Source organism: Haliaeetus leucocephalus, unplaced genomic scaffold, assembly GCF_000737465.1.
Source record: "Haliaeetus leucocephalus isolate CR32 unplaced genomic scaffold, Haliaeetus_leucocephalus-4.0 Scaffold1000, whole genome shotgun sequence".
Taxonomy (NCBI): Eukaryota; Metazoa; Chordata; class Aves; order Accipitriformes; family Accipitridae; genus Haliaeetus; species Haliaeetus leucocephalus.
In genome coordinates, this window is record NW_010973436.1 from 3,226,879 (window position 1) to 3,245,523 (window position 18,645).

The 18,645-nt window shown below is 47.8% G+C and overlaps 1 protein-coding gene across 3 annotated transcripts; it reads left to right on the plus strand.

Annotated features, from left to right (window-relative positions):
• The first annotated feature begins 382 nt into the window (after positions 1-382).
• LEMD2 (LEM domain containing 2) lies at positions 383-18,532 on the plus strand. Of its 3 annotated transcripts, none has more exons than XR_775447.1 (11): positions 383-2,060; positions 3,399-3,439; positions 4,152-4,227; positions 5,480-5,556; positions 6,207-6,286; positions 8,625-8,770; positions 9,823-9,924; positions 10,016-10,118; positions 11,314-14,800; positions 15,441-15,656; positions 17,615-18,532. XR_775447.1 is itself a non-coding variant. In XM_010584681.1 (9 exons), the coding sequence occupies exons 1-9, from the start codon at positions 434-436 to the stop codon at positions 11,462-11,464; spliced, it is 2,403 nt and encodes an 800-aa protein (XP_010582983.1). In that variant the 5' UTR covers positions 383-433; the 3' UTR covers positions 11,465-15,380. The 3 variants fall into 3 exon arrangements, 1 of the variants encoding a protein (XP_010582983.1); XR_775448.1 differs by lacking the exon at positions 383-2,060 and adding an exon at positions 2,241-2,843; XM_010584681.1 differs by lacking the exons at positions 15,441-15,656; positions 17,615-18,532 and having other exon boundaries at positions 11,314-15,380.
• Positions 18,533-18,645: the final 113 nt, after the last annotated feature.

Here is an 18,645-nt window from a genome sequence, read left to right on the forward strand (position 1 = left end):
TGACGAGGTGCTGACACTGGCCAGCCCCAGATGCTGAGGCTGCTTTTGCCCTTCGCTTTCTCCATTTCTCCCCCCTTTCCCCTCTCCAGAGATGAGCAACAGCTCCCGCCCGGGACCGTGCTTTCTCTGAGAGGGCCCCCGACCTCCCCAACATGGCGGAAACAGCGACCCTGCCTTCACAAGATGGCGGAAGCAGTATCCGGGAAGCAGCGCTTTCCCCCGACCTTCTCAATATGGCGCTCATTCCCCGCCTCCCTTATCAACATGGCGCCGGCTGTGCGGACAGAGGCGGCTGCACGAGCCCCTCATTTGCCCTTCCCAAGATGGCCGCCCGAGGGTGGGGGGGCGGTGCGGCGGGCCCCTCCCAAGATGGCGGCCACGCTTCCCTACTCACAGAGCGCTTCCGGTGGGGCCTGGTGTCAGCGCCGCGGCTATGGCGGACCTGACAGACGCGGAGCTCCGGAGGGAGCTGATAGCGCTCGGTTACCGGCCGGGGCCCATCACCGCCACCACCCGCAAGGTCTACGTCAAGAAGCTGGGCTGCCTGCGGGCCGAGGTGGCGGCGGCCAAGCGCACAGGCCACGGCGCGCCGCTGAGCCCGGCCCGCACCCCCGCCAGGCCGCAGCAGGCCTCGCCCTCACGGCAGCGCTCCGGCTTCAACCTCAGCCCCGTCGGGGCCGCCCGCGACAGTGAGGAGGAGGAGGAGGAGGAGGAGGAAGAGGAGGAAGAGGAGGAGGAGGAAGGGGTGCAACCGCCCGCGTCCCGCTGGGGGACGTCTGGGGAGGGTGGTGGGCTGTCTTGGGGGGACTCCCGGGGGTCCCCCCCGGGCCGGGGCGGAGGACTCGGCTCCAGGGCTGAGGGAGGCCTGTCCCGGGACAGCTTTGGGGGGCTGAGCCCCTCGGAGCAGTGGGGGGCGTCTGTGGAGAGAAGTAGGGGGGCCGGGCTGGGGGCATCCCTGGGTGGGTTTGGGGGGCTGAGCTCCCCCTCTCAGTGGGATACGTCCATAGAGAGAAGTGGGGGGCTTGGGGCTGGGTTGAAGCCATGCCTGGATAGGTCTGGGGGGCTGAGCCCCATGTCTCAGTGGGACACGTCTGCAGAGAGAAGCAGGGGCCTTAGCACTGGGCTGGGGGCGTCCTTGGATGGGTTTCGGGGACCAAGCTCTGCATCCCAATGGAGCACGTTTACAGAGAGAAGTGAGGAGCTGAACGCTGGGTCGGAGCCATCCCTGGATGGGTTTCGGGGCTCAGGTTCCTCGTTGCAGTGGGGCATGTCAACAGAGAGAAGTGGGGGTCTCAGCACTGGGTTGAGGCCGTCCCTGGACAGGTTTTCGGGGTCGAACTCCACATCCCAGTGGAGCCCATCTGTAGAGAGAAGTGGGGGGCTCGGCATCAGGGCTGGGTCAGGCACATCCCTGGATGGGGCTGGGGGCCTGAGCTCCACATCCCCATGGGGTACCTCCACAGGCAGGAGCGGGGGGCTCAGCTCCAAACCCCTTTCCAGCGATGAGACTGAGGGTCTAAAGTCCAGGAGCCATTGGGGCATGTCGGGAGGAGGAATTGGGGGGCAAAGCTCCCGAGCTCAGTGGGAGACAGCAGGGGAAAAGAAGGGGCTCTTCTCTAACAGCTTGTGGAGGCAGGAAAGCGAGGTGACACCCAGCACCCACTGGGGCACCTTGGCGGGACCTGGGGCTTTGAGTCACCAGTTTGGGAGAGGGAAAGAGGACTTGGCTTCCAGTGTTCGGAAGGAGGCAGACAGGGATCTGAACCCTGGTAGCCGCGGAGGGGGATTGATCCGGCGGTTCCCATGGAGGGCTACGGGCGATGCAGGGGTGGCCTCAGGGAGCCGGTGGGAAGCGTCGGGGGCAGGACAGGGAATAACCTCCCGCACTCACTTATTGAGGTCAGCCCCCAAGCAGCAGACGGAAGGAAAGGGCAAAGGCCTTGAATACTATCTCTCCCAGTTCCTTTGCTTCGCCAGCTTTGTGCTGCTGCTGATTTTTCTGGGCATCCTCGCAGTGAAGATGATTGGGTCAGGCTGGCTTGACAGGAGAGAGGAGAACTGTACGTGCACTGGTTTAATCCTGTTTTTAGACTTTATTCTTCACCTTTCTTTTCTGCCTTCCCTTTATTATTGCCATCGCCATCGCATTTATCATTCTCATTGCCATAACTTGACATCTCTGCTTCTGTCCCCATTTCCATCTCCCCTTGCCCATGGGAACGTTGTTAGTCATGGAAAGTAAGTCAAGTGCGTGCTTTTTTTCAAATGAGTTCGGCCTTCAGTTCTTCAAAACCATGGGTTTTATGGAGAGTGACATTCCTGCTCGGCCAAGGATGTATTTTATGAGTGCCCATTGTGTAACATAATGTCTGTGTAATTGCCCGTTGTGTATTTTTAATGTTAGCTTCTGCACAGCACAGCCCTTTATCTTGGCCATGTGAGAAGTACAGTTGTTGAACTGGTACTTCAGCACTTCAAGTGTGGCAAAGCTTCATTGAGAAGTGAAAAGGGGCTTCCCTGTCACCCGGGTTTTAAAGCAGAGTTCCTCAGCTAGAGTAGATGGAAATATTGTCACTTCATGGCTTTGAACTGAAGGAAGAAGGGGTTTGGGATGTGGTTGGGAAGGTGCGAGTCCTGAAACATGGCACACTGTGCCTGTAGGAGTTTGTGCACTTTGCATGGGCTGGGAAAGCTGTTTTCTGCTTTCTCAAAGTCAGAATAAAACTGTCCCATGTCAGTAAATTTCTGATGCACCCTTTACAACTTGGTTAGATATTTCAAAACCAATAGTATTTTGAAGCAGGAAATCTTGCATCACAGCTGGAAGGTCTTTAAATTCTCAGATAATTAAGATTGCTAGGAAGTACTGCGTGGTGGACTGGTGGCCAGTGTATATCCAATTGTTGGGGCGGGAGGGGTCTGTTAAACCAGAGGCCATAATCTGCAGAGCTAACAGCTCCAACTAAAATAAATCCTCTGGTTTTGCCTTGAGGAGGCTTGATTTAAATCCCTGTTATCACCGTGATATTTCAGGTGACCATGGCGTGCAGCGAAAGGCATTACTAGATTGTAAAAGATCAGTGCAAAGCAGTAGGTAGTAGAGGAGCATGAAACATCTACTTAAAAGGAGCTATTAAAACATTCAGACCCCAGTTTTTACTTTCCAGCTGAACAAGGTTCATCATTTGCATCTGTTTTATTTGTTTTGCTTTCAGTGCTGCCTACCAAAGCAGTGCTTTGAATGCGCAGTTTGCATAGCAAGGTACTGTGTAGAGTGAGATTAAGAATAGCAGCATCGAGCTTTAAAGTAGAACCTTTTTTTTAAAAAGATAATTACTTTCTTGATCAAACCTCATGTTTTGCAGCCAGCTAACTCGCCCTCCTCTTCTCTCTCATAGTTAATCTCTTGCCTGTGGATTGTGACAAAAGAACGGATGATGTAAGCATATATTTATTTATCTTCAAGTACTGTGGATAGGGGATTCTCACAGAAGAGTAATTATACTAGGTAAATTCCACTAATATCAGCATCACTGTAAAATTATCAGTTCTATCGTTTTACAGAAAAAATATGATTTGATGAGTTGGAATTAATGGGCCAGATTAAATTAGGACTGTATATGAGACTCCAAAGATAAAAATTTAGATTCCTAATTATGTGAATCAATTTCTGCAATAGTTGTAACAGCAGTGATACTGGTTTGCAGTAAAGCTGTGTTCAGCTTTAACCATACAAGATTTAATCTAACTAATTCCCTGAACTCCATCATAAAGTGTTTGTACAGCCCTATTTCTTTTATCATAATATCCTATTAGGAGAGAGAAAATTTTGTATTGGACTCAGAGTTATGCTTAATCTCCTGTGATGTTCTGGAGGCAAAGAATCCATCTATGGTTTGTCAGAGGGGATGTCTGGTGGTGCAATCTGGGCTATGGGCTGGGGGAGTTGGTGGCAATTTCAGAGGATGTACTAGCTTGCTTTTGACTCAGAAACTGTAGGTCTTTGCTGCAGGTGTGTTTAATTTGAACTAGTGGTGCATGACTGAGCCAAACCCCACTACTAGTATTTTGTTTTGGTATTTTTAGCTAGTCTGACCACTGTCCTGTTGCTGCCGCTCTATTCGTGTTTGTTACCTGTTTCTGACTTTCAGTTCTGTCGAGCTAAACAGAAGGACATAATAATGAACGTGCTGCACGAGTTGTATAACTACTTGTCCATACAAGCTGGTAAGTTCCAGTTGTCATTATAAAACACTTAGGAGCATTCAGCAAACTGCCTCTCCCAGCTGTCTGGACATTTTTAACCTCAGTTTGAAGAGAAAGGTTTATGGAACAGTCAGTTCCACTTGAAGAGCTCTAAGAAAGTCAGGTAATAGAAAAATAGGAAAAGATGTGTTTATTTTTATTCTGAATAGTGCTTAGCTAATGCACTCATATCACTGTGCTCCTGTGGAGTGGTCCTTATTTGCACTTGATATATTGGGAATTTGAGGTAGAAATATTCAGTTTTATGGTTCTTTTCTACCAGCATCTTGAAATTGTCTTCAAGACACTCAGAGCCAGTAAGCATAAGCTGATCTGTTCGTACAAATAAAGGGACTTAAGAAATTGCCAGCTCTCTGCTGAAATGTGGCAGCTGATTATGTGAGTGCCTCTCTTTCTCAGTACAGAGTAAGACAGGCTCTCTTAGCTGAGGAGCTAACCGAGCACAGTAGTTCAGCCAGTCTCTACTACATATGAGCAAATCTGGTCCCTAGCTAGTATTTTGTGTTGGAGAAGGCTGCTAGAAATTCAGTGTATGAGTAGAAACTTATTCAGCAAGAGGTATAACAGTGTTAATCGGTAAAAGTGCTTAAGTTCTGTTTTCTGAATTTCAGACCTCAACAAGGCTGAAGCCTTTAGATACTTAAGCTTCACAGAATTTCTAAATCTTTTCAAATCAGACCTCGGCACTTGCAGAATTTCCACCAGTTTTGCGTAGTCTCTTAGTGCACTTGTTTAGTCAACTTTGTGAAGCAAGATTTAGAAGATCTAGTTCCTTGCCAGCATTTCTCTGCCTGGGTGGAAGGTAGAGATGCGATTTAGGCTCCTTAGAAGCATTTTGAATGCTGATCATTAACTCTAGCACTGCAGTCTTTGATACCTGATGGAAAGAGCCCCTCTGCAGGCTGTGAGGTCAGAGAGGCGGTTGTGTACTCTGCAAGGGGGAGAAACAGCATTTTTTTCCCCTCATTCTGTGTTGAGTAGCTCACATACTGAAGCATGAGGTTTGATTGCCCTTACCCAACCTATATGCAGTGGCTGAGCATTTTATTAATAGTCATAATCTTATCTGCCTACAGTATCAATCTTACCTTGTAATCATTTTGCCCAGAGCTATAGCTGATTTTAAAGGATAGCATTTCCAGACAGTTCAGTGTATTTCTGAACTGTTCAAGGGCTTTTTTCAAAACATTATTTCTATTTTACTTTTTACCAGGTAATTTTGAATGCGGAAACCCTGAGAATCTAAAAAGCAAATGCATTTGGGTTAGTGAAGCGAGGGATCACGTGGTGGTGAGTAGGCTGTGAACAGCTATTGTTATAACATAGTGCTTAGCCTCTTATAAGGCAATAAATAATAGATACTAAAGCAATTCACCATCTGTTTTACTTCCTCATCCTGTTTTGATTCTTTCCCGTATCTCTAACTTCCCCTTTGGCCAGTCCTGTTCTCAGCAGTTCTTTTGAAAATAATCTTCTCCTACATCTCTGATTCAGCCCCTGTAAATCTAACTTAATGGTTTGTTGTTTCACCATAGTCATCAGTCTTCTGAAACCAGAAATTTCCCTGGATTGAGGGCTGGGCAGAAGAAGGATTTTTCTATACCCCAAAGTGTCAGAAGACAGACTGTTTTGATCTAGCATTCCATTTCTTTCATGGTAAACTGCCAGTAAGATTATGTTGTATTTAGTGGTTAGTCTTAACAGTCTGGGACAGTGTTATTTCACAGAGTGCTTCATGCATCATCTACCATAGTCAGAAGACTTTAGTCCAGACAGACCTTCGGATTTAGTTCTCCTTCCTCCAGTTTGCAGAATCATGATAAGAATTAACCTTGGGACAGACAGCATAGAATGAGTTCTCCCACTACTGTAATGAAATAATGTTATTCAGTATTGTAAATGAATGGAGAACTAACCTTCTTATGGATTCTTCTGAACAGAATATAACTGGTAGTTCCCCACAGAAGTTTGAAGCTGCCCTGCACTGGATACTAAACAGTAACAAGGATTTAGGAATATGGTAAGTGGAAGCCCACTGTGTCAAAGTTACGTTTCTCGGTGTTGGCTGATATGTAATTTGACATCCTCTGTGGTGTGCCCTAAAAGCTCCCATACCTCTTTAGATTTCAGAAGATAATCTGGGATTGGCTTTGTCAGTGCTTGCTGGGCAAGCTTCCAAATGAAAAGTACAGCCCTGCAGCAAAAATTGGCAACTGAGCTCATTCCTTGGGAGTCTGTTTCCCAGCCTTTATGCTGGGGGACATTGCGTTCACAAACGTGCCGTCTTGCAGATGAGGTGTAAATCTGAGGTCAGGGCTGCTTATGGCTATCAACGGTTGTGTCGTGGTTCCTGCAAGGTTTAGAAGTGGTATTCCTGGTGTCCAGCCCATGGTCTTGTGACTACAGTACTCTTCTTAAACTTGCCCGTGTACTTGCTTTTCCCAAGATACCTTTTCTTCAGTACTGTTACTGTAGACAGAGTATTGTGGCGCTGCATCCCTTGACCAAAAGGTTTATTGGACAGCAAAGCGCCCTGTTCAGTAGGTGACATCACCCATGCTTTGGTATCCTTTGGAGCAAGTCCAGATGAGGAGGAGAGAAAAATGGATTGTTGAATGGTATCTTTTCTTTAGTGTCAGTTGTCTTTCTGGCAGAACACGCAGTACATGTTAAAATGAATGGTCTGACTGACTACGTAAGGTGTTGGTCAGTCGTCGGTGGGGCTTTTTTCTCTTGGGTTTCTTGGCTAGCAGTCTCTTCAGTGTATGAGAAATAACAGAAATACTAGTTTTTTCAGGTAAAAAATACAACATTCAGGCCATAACCTAATGGAAGACTGTTATCCAGAGTCTCCAGACATCATTATCTTCCTCCGGGAAGTGTGGGCTGCCTCCAGTCTGTGTTAACTCTGAAGTCTAACATTTGTTTGCATTTTAACGTTGCTAAATGTATCTCTGATTAAATGAATTGTAACAGTAGTAATGCTGGAGTTCGTGGGCATAGCTTGTATGAATTCCCACTGCTCGATTTTTCTCTAAAAAATTTCTGCAGCTGCTGCTGTGATCTAAGGATCAGAGAGTGACTACTGCTTTGATTACTGATGTGTGGCAAATTCCCAGGACAGGACATAGTTTCCTTAGTGGCATGTTTGAATTTGTAGGTGCGCTGGGATCCAGAGTTTTCAAATTCATATTTTTATACAGGAGTACTGCTCATGTCATGAGCTGTGTGATACAATACGCTCCCATTTTTTTATTTTCATGATTAGCCACTCTGCCGGCTGTTGGCCGAAAGGATCAACTTTCGTGCAGAATGAGTGTTCAGCATGCTTAAAAACCTGCGGGTGGCATTTTTAGCAAATGCTACACGAGATTATTTTTCTAGGCGCTAGTCTGAGAGGAATAGCTGAAAATGAGCTCTCTACTGGGTGATTCTGCTGCATATTTAAAATATTTTCATGGAATTACAATTTGGATTGTAAATAAGACAAGGGGGTGGGAGACAACAGTGTGTCTCCAGCTACTGTAGAATCCAGTAACCAAATACAAGCTGTCAGCAGTTTGTGAGCTGTGCACTAGTAAATTCAGAAAACATCTTTGTCTAATAGGTTATTCATTGCAAACATAGAATGAATTAGTAGCTTAAAAAAATAAAATCCCCTTTAGTCCAATTGCTCTGAATCTGATGGCTCTCACTTGGATTACTTGATGCCTGTTGACTAAGAGTATCTAATAAGGAAACCACATCAGGGTAGATCTGTATATAAAGTGAGTTAAAAGCATATCGGATAGCACAGCAGGTGTGTAGAAGTGATTTTGCAGGAGGATGTGTTATCGATTTTGCCATGAATGCTTTCCGAGGGTGTGTCTGTTCTCACTGCAGATACAGTTGATGCGTTGTCACTTTTCTAGCTAAACTGTTTATGCTCATCTGTACTGAGGAAAACAGCACAACCTCCACAGACATTCACAGTCTCCCTCAACTGCTCTCTCTGCAATTGCTGATGAGTGACTCAGTAAACATTTCCATTTCTCTGTGCTGGGAGGTGGGAATCCAATTTAAAGTTTAATCTTCTGCACGCCGAGAGGTGCTGTCAAAGAGTCTGCAGAGGGAGACTTCAGTTTACCAGTGGGAGTTCCAGCCCTGCTGCCTTTTCTAAAGCCATATCCATTCCTTGCTAAGCAGCCAGTCCCAAAATGTTCTGGAAAGAGGAGCTGCAAGGATGTTGGTGTATTTTCTATGTGGTGCACAGAACGAGTTACTGCATCCGCAGTCTGTTTGTTCTTCCTGTCTTGATTAAAGACTGCAGTTGGAGTGTCTGCTCTCTTCAGTGAAGATTTTCTGCCTCTTCCCATCAGGTTGAAAGGCAGAGACCTTTCGGAACCAGTTACCAAAGTGGAGGAAGTGTTCTGTCTCGAATCAGCCCATCCTCAGATGGGGCTCGGCTGCCGTTTCCGTCGGGCAGTGGTCACTGCCATTATGAACCTTTTCCTGTTTTTCTGGTGTAAGTCATTGGTGTTAGTAATCAGCTTCTCTCCCCTTGCTAGCTGTAGAGGTGAACTTGTGCAGGCGCACATGTTCTCCCAGACATATGAAATTACTAACAGAGGTGAAATAAATCTGCTGATGAGTTAATTTCTAATTAACCTTTGTTCTGGCAGCAGAGGGAGACCTGTAGACCTGCTCTTGTGCTGTGAGTGCTTAACACGTACTTTAAATCAGCAAGCTGATTAGCTCTCTGGGTATTCCTCAAGTACCCATTACTATGGTCTGCAAAATAAGTGTGTTAACCTACCTAAAAGATTCGTTTTTTCTTTCTGTTCTTACACTAAGCTGCAAAGTCTTGTAGCCTCTTTAATAATGACTTGTAGCATTTCAGTGTTAGAGGTTTTATTGGAATAGTCTGTCATGCCCCAGCTGAGACAGAGGTCTTACTGAGCGAGGTGATAACGAGAGATGAGTGTTGACTAGAAGAGTTTATAATCTAGCTAGGCAAGGTGGGGGTGAAAGGGGATAGTTATGTTTATTGTAGAGACTGAGATACTAAAGTTAGCTCATGTCGTAATGGGGGCATTTGTCAATGCTAAACCTTCAATATAGATCTCCTGAATTTTGGGCTGGTGTTGGAGCCCCAGGCTTTATTTCCTTATCAAGCAGCTATCTTTGGAGCAGTGAAGCTTGACAGTCTTCCTAAGTGATTATTGTGGGGGAGGCCTCTAGCAAAGAGATAGCTCTGGGACTTAGAGAATTGAAGCCCTGTGGTTGTGCTGAGGTTTCTGGTGCTGGGGGAAAAAAAACTGTGACGAGGCCTTCCGACCACCTCTTCCCACATCCACGTGTGCTCTTCTGCTGCAGATGTTGTCAGTACCAAGGTTTCTGTGGGGCGCAGCTGCACTAATGAACAAAATGAATTGCTTGGATTCAGTTCCAAGCAGGCCTGGGTAGCAGGGAGTGAAAGCTGCCTCTGGGGAGAGGCAGTGTCAGAAATAAAACTGCTAGCATCCAGCAAGTACATGTCTGTCAGTTATTGAATTCCATTTGTTTTTATTCTTCTAGGTCTGGTAACTCTTTGGGGGATCCTAATCTTCCTTAGGTATCGCTGGCGGAAGATGGAGGAGGAAGAACAAGCCATGTATGAAATGGTGAAGAAGATCATAGGTAGAATCCAGTAGCTCTGTAAATGCAAGTGGCCCTGTTGTCCTCTCTACAGTGTTGAGGTCTCTCACTGTTTTGTCTTCTTGCCCTCCAGCTGTTGTCCAGGACCACTATAAGGAATGGGAACGGAATTTGGAGCGTTACCCCTATGTTGGCATTTTCCACGTTCGGGACAGCCTCATCCCTCCTCAAAGCAGGTGAGCTGAATTTTATTCATTAAGGAGAGCTGTCAGCATGATGTTATTCAGCACAGCTAAAAAATGCAGTTACGGGGCAACAGACCATGAGCAGACAATTGATGGGAAGCTGGACTGCAAGAAGAGTGTGTCTGGCCTTTCAGTTTATAAAGGATTTTGACATAACTCAGGCTGTGTCTTAACCTGCTGCAGATTAATGTGACAGTCCCGGGGCTGATATTTTGTGCAGTCACACAGGTGTATTGTCATTGTTCTATCAAACAGTAATTGGATTTTGTTTTGCTTGGGCATGGAGCATCTGATTTTCTCTCCTTCATCTAATGTGTGTAGGATGCTATCCTCTTTCTCAGCCATCGTACCTTATCCTCCCGACAGGTGCTGTGCTTTTCAGAACAAACCTTCCCATGAGTTGAATAGGGTATTGGGAGGCTCTTCTGAAGTGGTTGTGTATGTTGCTGCCTGGAAAGTTACCAGTTCGAGTTGGGCAGCTTGAAAGGGAGATAAAGTGAGATGGCTGGTTTTGACGCTTTTTCCAAAAGGAATTGTGCTCGAGATAGTTCCTTCCTGGGTGGTGGGGCCAGAGGGCTGCAGCCTGGTTCTCGGTGGTTTATGTGCCACTTGCTCCATCTCTGCAGGAATGTTTCTTGTGTTTTGGTTAAATGTTGCTATGGCACAGAACACTACGTGTGCTGCAAAGTCTTAAACATCCGCACTCTTTATGAGTCCCAAAACTCCTTTCCTACTGGTGGTAATTTCAGCTGTTTCAAACCTGTCTCTGTGTGTGTGGCGCCTAGAATTACTAGACACTGATTCAAAACTGGGGTGAACTTCAGTTTGCCCTCCCTGGTCTGAGATCTCTCTGCATGCAGGAAGGGTGAGGGCAATTTGCTAATCGAGTCCCTTTGCAATACAAATTGAGCTTGAAATTCAGGGCAGTCATCTATTACTGGTACTGACAGAGGGTCTCTTCTTGTCTCCCCTCAGCCCCTGCTCCAACCCAGGCAGGACCTCTGTTTTCATGTCCTGGCCTGAAATCGCTTCTCAGCCAGAATTCTGGTTTAATCTCCTTTACTGTCTGCACAGGGAACAGGAGGCAGCTAGCGTAGCTTGATCAGTAGCCACAATTGCTGTAAGCAGGAAGGAACAATGAGGATATGATTCTAATTTATTTTCTGTTTGTTGCTGTTTCTTGCAGAAAAAAAATGAAGCGGGTCTGGGAGAGAGCTGTGGACTTTCTGGCTTCAAATGAGTCACGGATTCAGACAGAGTCGCACAGAGTAGCAGGAGAAGATATGCTTGTGTGGAGATGGACTCAACCTTCTTATGTCTCGGATTCAGAGCACTGAGGAGGAGCGAAGTTGAGCAACTGTTGATATGGACCTCTGCAAGGGGACGGTCCCTTCTCTGGTGGTGGGAAAGAGCAGGTCATGGTCCTAATCTCCTAGGCTTGGGGATTGTGCATATCTGTTTGCTCTTCTTTCTGAAAATCTTCACACACAAAACTTCAGGGCAATAATGTTGGCTTGGAAAGAAGATGGGCTTGAGCTGGTGGGAAGCTAGAATTGCACCAAAGTTAGCCTTCCAGCAGATATCTGGCTTCCGTAGAGAAGCAAACCTAGAACAACTTTTTAAAAAGGAAAAAAAAAAGCATACCTAATATCAAGGGACTTGGGATCTCTCTGACAAAGCTTAGGTATTTAAAATTTGACCTCAATTCTGCAAAGGCCAACTGGTGGCAACGTCCATCAGGGAATGTGTTTGAAGAAGATTAACATTTCCCATGGAAACATTAGGGTGGCAGTTAAGATGCATTTTATTAGAATTTGTTTTTATCTGTACAAAAACATTGATGAAAGCACTTGCTGCTTCCTAGCGAGGAAATTGTTTGTGTCGGCTTCACCCTTTAAAAATGGGGGAGAGGAGGAGAAGGCAGGTGAAGGTAGTCCTAGAGGGAGGGCAGTCTGATGTGCCTTGGTCGTTTGGGCTGGGTTGGGTGGGATGGAGGAGTGGTTGTGACCCTGTTATAACTTCTAAGTCTGCAGTCTCTGTGCTTTATGATTTCTCGGGGGTGGGGAGAATTTGGGTGGAAAATAAAGGATCTAGGAAGCTTCAGAAAGCGCTTTCTTGTGGCTACAGCCAAAGGGACTGCTTCATGGGCTATTAAAGAGCAGCTTTGGAAAGGCTATTAGGGCTGAATGTACATGTTTAACCTGGGCAGCTGCAATGTGTGTGCTGTATGTCAGAGCAGAGATGTACCACGCTTGGAGTGTCAGTACAGGGATTGCCAAGTCAGTGTTCCTGCAGCCTCACAATAGGTACAAGGAGCAGCGATGAATCCTCTGTTTGTGCTACAGGCATTGTATTTTGTATCTATAATAATTTGGTTACTTAAGTTTCTTTTTATGTCCAGCAAATGAGTGTTTGTTTCAAAGAAAATAGCACCAGTGTGTGGCAGTTTAGGCTAGGCAGAGATACTGCTGATCTACTCTTCCCAATATTGTAAAACAGCCGTCCAGCTCACCACTAAGACAGCAGGGACCAAATTAATTTCTGGCATAAGCTAGTAAAACCTGCAGAAAGAAGCCAGCATTGATTTGAACCTGGGTAACCAGTGGATGTTGTTCATAGCATCATGGGTACAGTGTGAATGCTTTCATTCACCTCTGATGCTGGATGCACGGAGAACTTCCTCTTCAGGCTCTGGGTTAGCTTACGATGGCTGCCGAAGCCCTGCTCCCTGCTTTGCAGGCTGGTGATGCCATGTACAAGGTTGGTTCCTTCTGCTAGTCCCTGCTCACCTCCCGGTATGAAGTCTGCACTTCTCTGCCCCACTGCTGGCTTTGGTGGGGTTTTCCAACTATGTACCCCGCAGGCTGCTGTGGAAGGACTGCAGAGACTCCTTACATACCTCCTGCTGGTGGTCATCAACTAAAATGAGTGGAGAGAGCAGATTTCTCCAGGAACAGAACATGGGGAGATCTTTCCCATTAAATGGGAAATACCCTGCATGGAGTTGACTCTTACCCTGTATTTTCTTTTTGGTTGCAAGGGTAGGGCATTTGAACGGAAGAAGAGACTCAACAGCTGTCTTCAAGACAATGACCAGCTTCTTCCACTGTTAATAAAATAGGGGATAAAGTGAAGGCAGCCTTGATTCTTCTAAAATGTTGTAATGAGATTGTCACCGCTGCAGTAGGAATTTTTGCCAACACTGGTGCCTACGTTCTTAAGCCTTTTTAAAATATTTGTAGGGTTTGGGTTAGCTTTTTTAAACCATCCAAATCCAGAAGTGAAGAGTCAGGCATTGCAGTCATCTTTTTTGTATTAAACTTGTTTTTGTAGAATAAGTTTCACTGGCTTGGTGCTGTTTATATGTTCAGTTTAGCTCTGTAAATCAATATATAAAATAAATTTATTACAAATAATTTGTTACCTTTATTTTTATTGAGGAGTCACAGATTGTTCCAACAGCTTTCGCTCAGGCAGATCAAATGGATCCTGCGCCGGAGAGCTCACAGTTTCTAAGAATAAGACCGAAGATGGCATGGGAATGGCATGACAGCCTAATGAGACAACGTGGATCCTTGTGACGCTCGGTGATCTCGGCGCAATAGCCAGCAGTCTGAAGTGTTTGGTTGCAAATTAAATCTGTTTTGGGAATAGTTGGCATTAAGCAGAGGTGTGTATGAAAAGCAGTTAGCTTGTTTAGCTGCATTTTGTAGAGATTGACGGCTTGGGGGGTTGTGAAACTGTAAATATTAGTTTAGCAGGTGGATCAGTATTCCTGTGGCCCATAATAAAGCAGTTATTTAAAGCAGGGAATGGGATGGTGCAATAACTCTGTGGTAAGTGAATGAGGGTGCCTCAAGCTTCATGTGTTTTGCACTCATTCTCTGAAAGGCAGATCCCTCGCACGTTGGGTGTCTGAAGTCAACAGCTGCTGCAGAAAATCTTGACTCTGGTCCAAGCTGCTGATCCTTTGTGTTGTGGCATCCTCAGGCTGTGGTTAGCTCGCCTGTTTTTTGGGACATGATGTGAAGTGCCAGGTGATGGTATAGGAAGACTGGGAAGTAATGACGGAAGTGTTGGATACGGTGCTGGAGTGGGATGGATGTCCCTTCCTGCTCTTGCTCCCAGGCTGTTGCTTGTCCTGGACACATCGCTTCCCTCCTTGTGTCCCAAGGGTTAATATGTTTTAAGCAAGGCTATTACAAAGCTCTGTAAAACAGGGGGATATGGGTCATGGAAAAAGGTAAGAAGTCAAGTCTTAGCCTATTTACCAGATCCCCAAGGCTTCCAAGGTTGCCTGGTGAGTAGAAGACACATAAGCACATCTTGATGACAAGTCTGACTTGACTTTATGGTTCGTTTCCTTGAGCGTTTTCAATTCCTCTCTCACCTGAGTGTCAGTGACTCAGAATATGTGCTACTGCGAGACTCAACTTCTTCAAAGTCTACTCCTGAAACGGCACGAGTAGTCCATGAATCATCGTTGTGTAACTTCTGTGGACATGGTTGACTCACTCATGTTTGGCTAGAGAAATGTTTAATTAATTTCATAACGTAGGTCTGGGTGACAAAGGGGGAGATTTCCACCAGCACAGAAGGAGGTTGGCTCCGTGGCTGCTGTGGAAGTTGGTGGGAGCTGGCTACTTCCTCTTTGGCGTTGAGTTGTTGCTAAGGTATGGGAACAAAAGGGAATGCAAGGGTAAATCTCTCCTCTGAACCTGCACTCCTGTTCAGATGCTTTTACCCAGTGTAGGTTGCTAAGTTACAGCTGATATATATTCAAGGTAAGGAAATAGTCTTCAGTTTGGTGTAATTACATGTGCCAGAGGATGTTTGCTTTCAACCAAGCTGCCATGATGTTTTCTGTGATAGTCTTCTCCGTGTCCCTTCTTTCATTTGCTATCTTGAGAGCAGAGACTAGTTTCATGCCACCCTGACTGCGAAGCTCCTTCTTGCTCTGTACAAACTGTATTGATAATTTCTGTGGTACTAGCAGTTTTCCCAGAACCCCAGGTCCATTCAAAGGAGATGGAATAGGTGTGTTCTTCATCCCCCTGCCCTGCTCCCCTTACAACTTGCATTCGCTCAACTGGAGTTGCTAACATCCCCCTCCCACTTTCTTGCAAAGTATTAAGTTTCTATAAATAAATTCTCCAACGGTGGTCTGATAAAGCCATCGCATCCCCTTACTGTCAAAAAGGAAAATATGTACCAACAAGGAATCTAAAATAAAATTTGCCCTTTATCTTTTCATTTCCTGCTTCCATTTAAAGCCTTTCACATTAAATGTTTTGTCTCCTGCTGACATGACAGCTGATGCTGTGCCTTATTTATGGGGTGCAGAGTCAGGGCTCTGTGCCAGTTCTCCTGGAAAGATCAACGTGAACCGGAGAAGAAAAAGCATGGCCAGTGAGTCCTGCCCGAAGGCATCTCCCTCCGGCACAGCCCCTGTCCGAAGCAATCACTCCCCAATGCCTGCCGTGGGATTTCCACCGTGACTTCATTCAACCTTTAAAGAACAGCCTCCGGGTAGGTGATGCAAAAGGTTTTTGTGCACATTAATAAATGGACCCTCGCTACAGCAGAGAGCGAGGTGTGAGTCCTGTCCGCACCTCCCTACCCCACAGAGGGCTGCCAGCAGCTGCAGAGCGGACTCCAACAAAGGGACCAGACGCCTGTGCTAACCTCAGAGTAGCACGTTATTTTTGTAGGAACGATTCTGTAAGGCTGGTGAGATCTGATGCAAAGCCCGTGGGTGGCTTTGAATTGGCTCTCCAAAATGAGGAGAACCCCAGTGGGTTGTGGAAACCTTGCTTGGCTTCGAGCTTGTCTCACCCAGGAGCAGAGTGTGGGCTCTGCGCTCTGGAAGCCCCCCATGCTCCCCCTTCCCCTGGCAGAGCAGCGGCTGCCCGGGGATGTGTTCTCCGGTGGCAGGAGGACACGGGAGCCTCCGCTGATCTCCCCTCTGACGGAGGAGACCACCTGCCCTGTGTCACTTCGCCCTGCTGTAGGGCCAGATTCTGTGTTTACATCCCGGCTCCAAAACAGCTTTCGGGATCCAAACAGCAACAGCGGAGGAAAACACCCTAGGGTGGGGAGGAGCTGCTGGCGGGGGAGCTGGGAGCAGGGCTGGGCTTGCAGGGTGCAGCTGAGCCACTCCCATGTAAAACAGCTCAGAAATGGGTCTTGGGGGGATCCCCATACTCCCTCCAGGAAAGCAGCTCCTGCTTTGCTCCCAGCTGGGCTCCCAAAGGTGCCACCAGCAGCAAGGACACCTCGACAAGGGGTTACTTGTGTTTGCCAGCTGGTGGGTGAGGCTCCAGCACCCATCAGCAGCACGAAGGGCATTTCCAGCCCCGGGGCTGGCTTGGGGCAAGAGAGTGACCCAGCTTGGCCTGGGGGGTGGCTGTCCTGGTGTCACCGTGCCATGGCTGCAGGTCCCGTCTGGGACCGCTGCCTGCCTGGGGAGAGAACGGAGAATAAAACAGCAAAGACATAAGGATGGTCCAAAGTGGAGGTGGGAAGGGGAAAAACCTGCACCATAGGTGTCTCTGCAGGAGGGGAAAGGACGGCCGCAGCACAACGGGGTTGGTGCCAGCTCCCTGCGTGTCCTCGGCAGTTTTTGTTGTTTTTCTTCAATGTCCAAGGCAGTCCTCAGTCGCACAGTTATATTCCAGCTCTCCCGCAGATATAAATTTAGTCCTTTAATATGAGAAGGGCCCCGCACAGGTCATGTCAGGATGAGGCTGGGTGGTGCTGAGGTTACCCGGGAGCTGGGGACCTGGCAGTCCTGGCTCACTCGAGGCTTGGCCTCCACTTTTTTTAATGACAGCTTGCCCACCCTGCCCCGAGTCCGTGCCGGGCTGGAAGAGGTTTGGAGTCAGGACCGAGGCTGTAGCCTGCAGGCTGGCCAAGGGTAATAATATCTTTGTGCCCGTAATTAGTTCCTAATTAGCATAGTTTTAATATGAGACAGGGTTGCTCTCGGAGTGCTCTGCTTTTTACAAGAGGCTGAGTAATTGCCTCTGCGGCTCTGTGGCTGCTCGGCAGCGGCAATCAGCCCAGCTGCCTGCGCGGGGACCCCGCAGCCGCTCACGGGCTCTGGCTTGGGCATTCTCCGTGTGCTTGTTTTAATGGAACGATAACTGAAAAGGACATGTCTCCTGGCCCGGCAATACGCCCGACATAAAAATGAGATTGCTTCAATTAACACATGCATTAAAAATACATACGATATCCAGCAGGATGGGCTTCTGCAAAGGAGAAAGGTGTGCACCGGTGATGTGCCGCAGCAGCTGGACACCTGTGCTGGGCAAACTGGGGCCACAGGGCAAACCTGGGTGCTCGGTCCTGCCTCTCACTGAGCCCAAGGGACCCCCCTCCCCCCCCCGAGCATAGGCCTGGCCCCCTCCTACCAGCTCAATAATGATTAGATTTAAAGCCTGATGTGTTTGGGGATTGCATACTGGCTTGGCTTCTCTTTTCAGGGGCTTTTGGAGCAATGTGCTATAGCGCATGAAGGACAGAGTAAGGGATGTCGGGACTGCTTGCCTGTGCCACCCTCGTGGTGGGCACAGTGAAGGTGAGCTGGCTTGGAGACCTGCTCTGCCCTATCCGTCCTGGAAAAGGAGGAGGGAACACCAAGACCAGCCTCACTTGGGGGACAGGAGAAGGGAGAAGCAGATGCTGGGAACCAGCATGTTCGTGCTGCTGGGACGGTCCGTGATGCTGAGCAGTGGCCCACAGACCATCGTCCTACGATGCTGAGCCCTTTCCAGAAACGCAGGAGAGCCAGCTGGTGCCTGCAGCGATCACCCTTGGCTTGCCAAAAGGCAAGAGGTGCTTCAGCCGTGGGACAGCTCTGGGCTGTCACCGGTACCCCTGTCCCAGAAGAGCCAGGAGGTTTGGTGGTAAGCCTAGCAGGGACCACAGCCCAGGTGGGATGGAGAAGGCAGCAGCCGGGTCTGGGTCTGCACCGGCATCCCCAGCTGTGACCAAAGCCCCAGGTCTGAGCTTGCTCTTCCTCGCTCTGCTGCCTCTTAAACTGAAAACCTCCATCTCTCACCAGGGATACCTTATCAAGTGCGAGTTCTCCACAACCCTACAGCAGCAATGTTTAAGGATAACCTATAGCTCAGCTGTTCAGCCAAGGGGATGCAGTCAGGGATGACATGGTGGAGACGAGGAGGAGGGGAACGTGTTCCCCACAGCCAAGCAAGGCACCCTGGCTGGAAAAGTCGCTCAGTCTCCCTCAGCCCTGTGTTTTTTATTCCCAGTCTGTCCTCTGCTCTGGCCTCCAGCTGCTCCAGGGCCCTCATGGTGTGGGTGATGCCGAGCAGAGACAAATTGTGGCTGGGGACGTTTCACCCCATCGCTGGAAGGCAGCAATGTACCTTAGGGGAATTTATACCCCGAGTTTTTGAGACTTCTGTTGCGTTTTGCTGAGATTGGCCAATGGGTTCAGAAGTTGTTGACAGGGAATGCACCACGGCTGGCCTTGCAAAGCACCCACGTCAGC

Coding starts and splice junctions, on each gene's coding strand:
- LEMD2 (XM_010584681.1), top strand. CDS start 434: ATGGCGGACCTGACAGACGCGGAGCTCCGGAGGGAGCTGATAGCGCTC. Junction 8,771..9,822: donor CCTTTTCCTGTTTTTCTGGT/GTAAGTCATTGG, acceptor TTATTCTTCTAG/GTCTGGTAACTCTTTGGGGG. Junction 10,119..11,313: donor CTCATCCCTCCTCAAAGCAG/GTGAGCTGAATT, acceptor TGTTTCTTGCAG/AAAAAAAATGAAGCGGGTCT.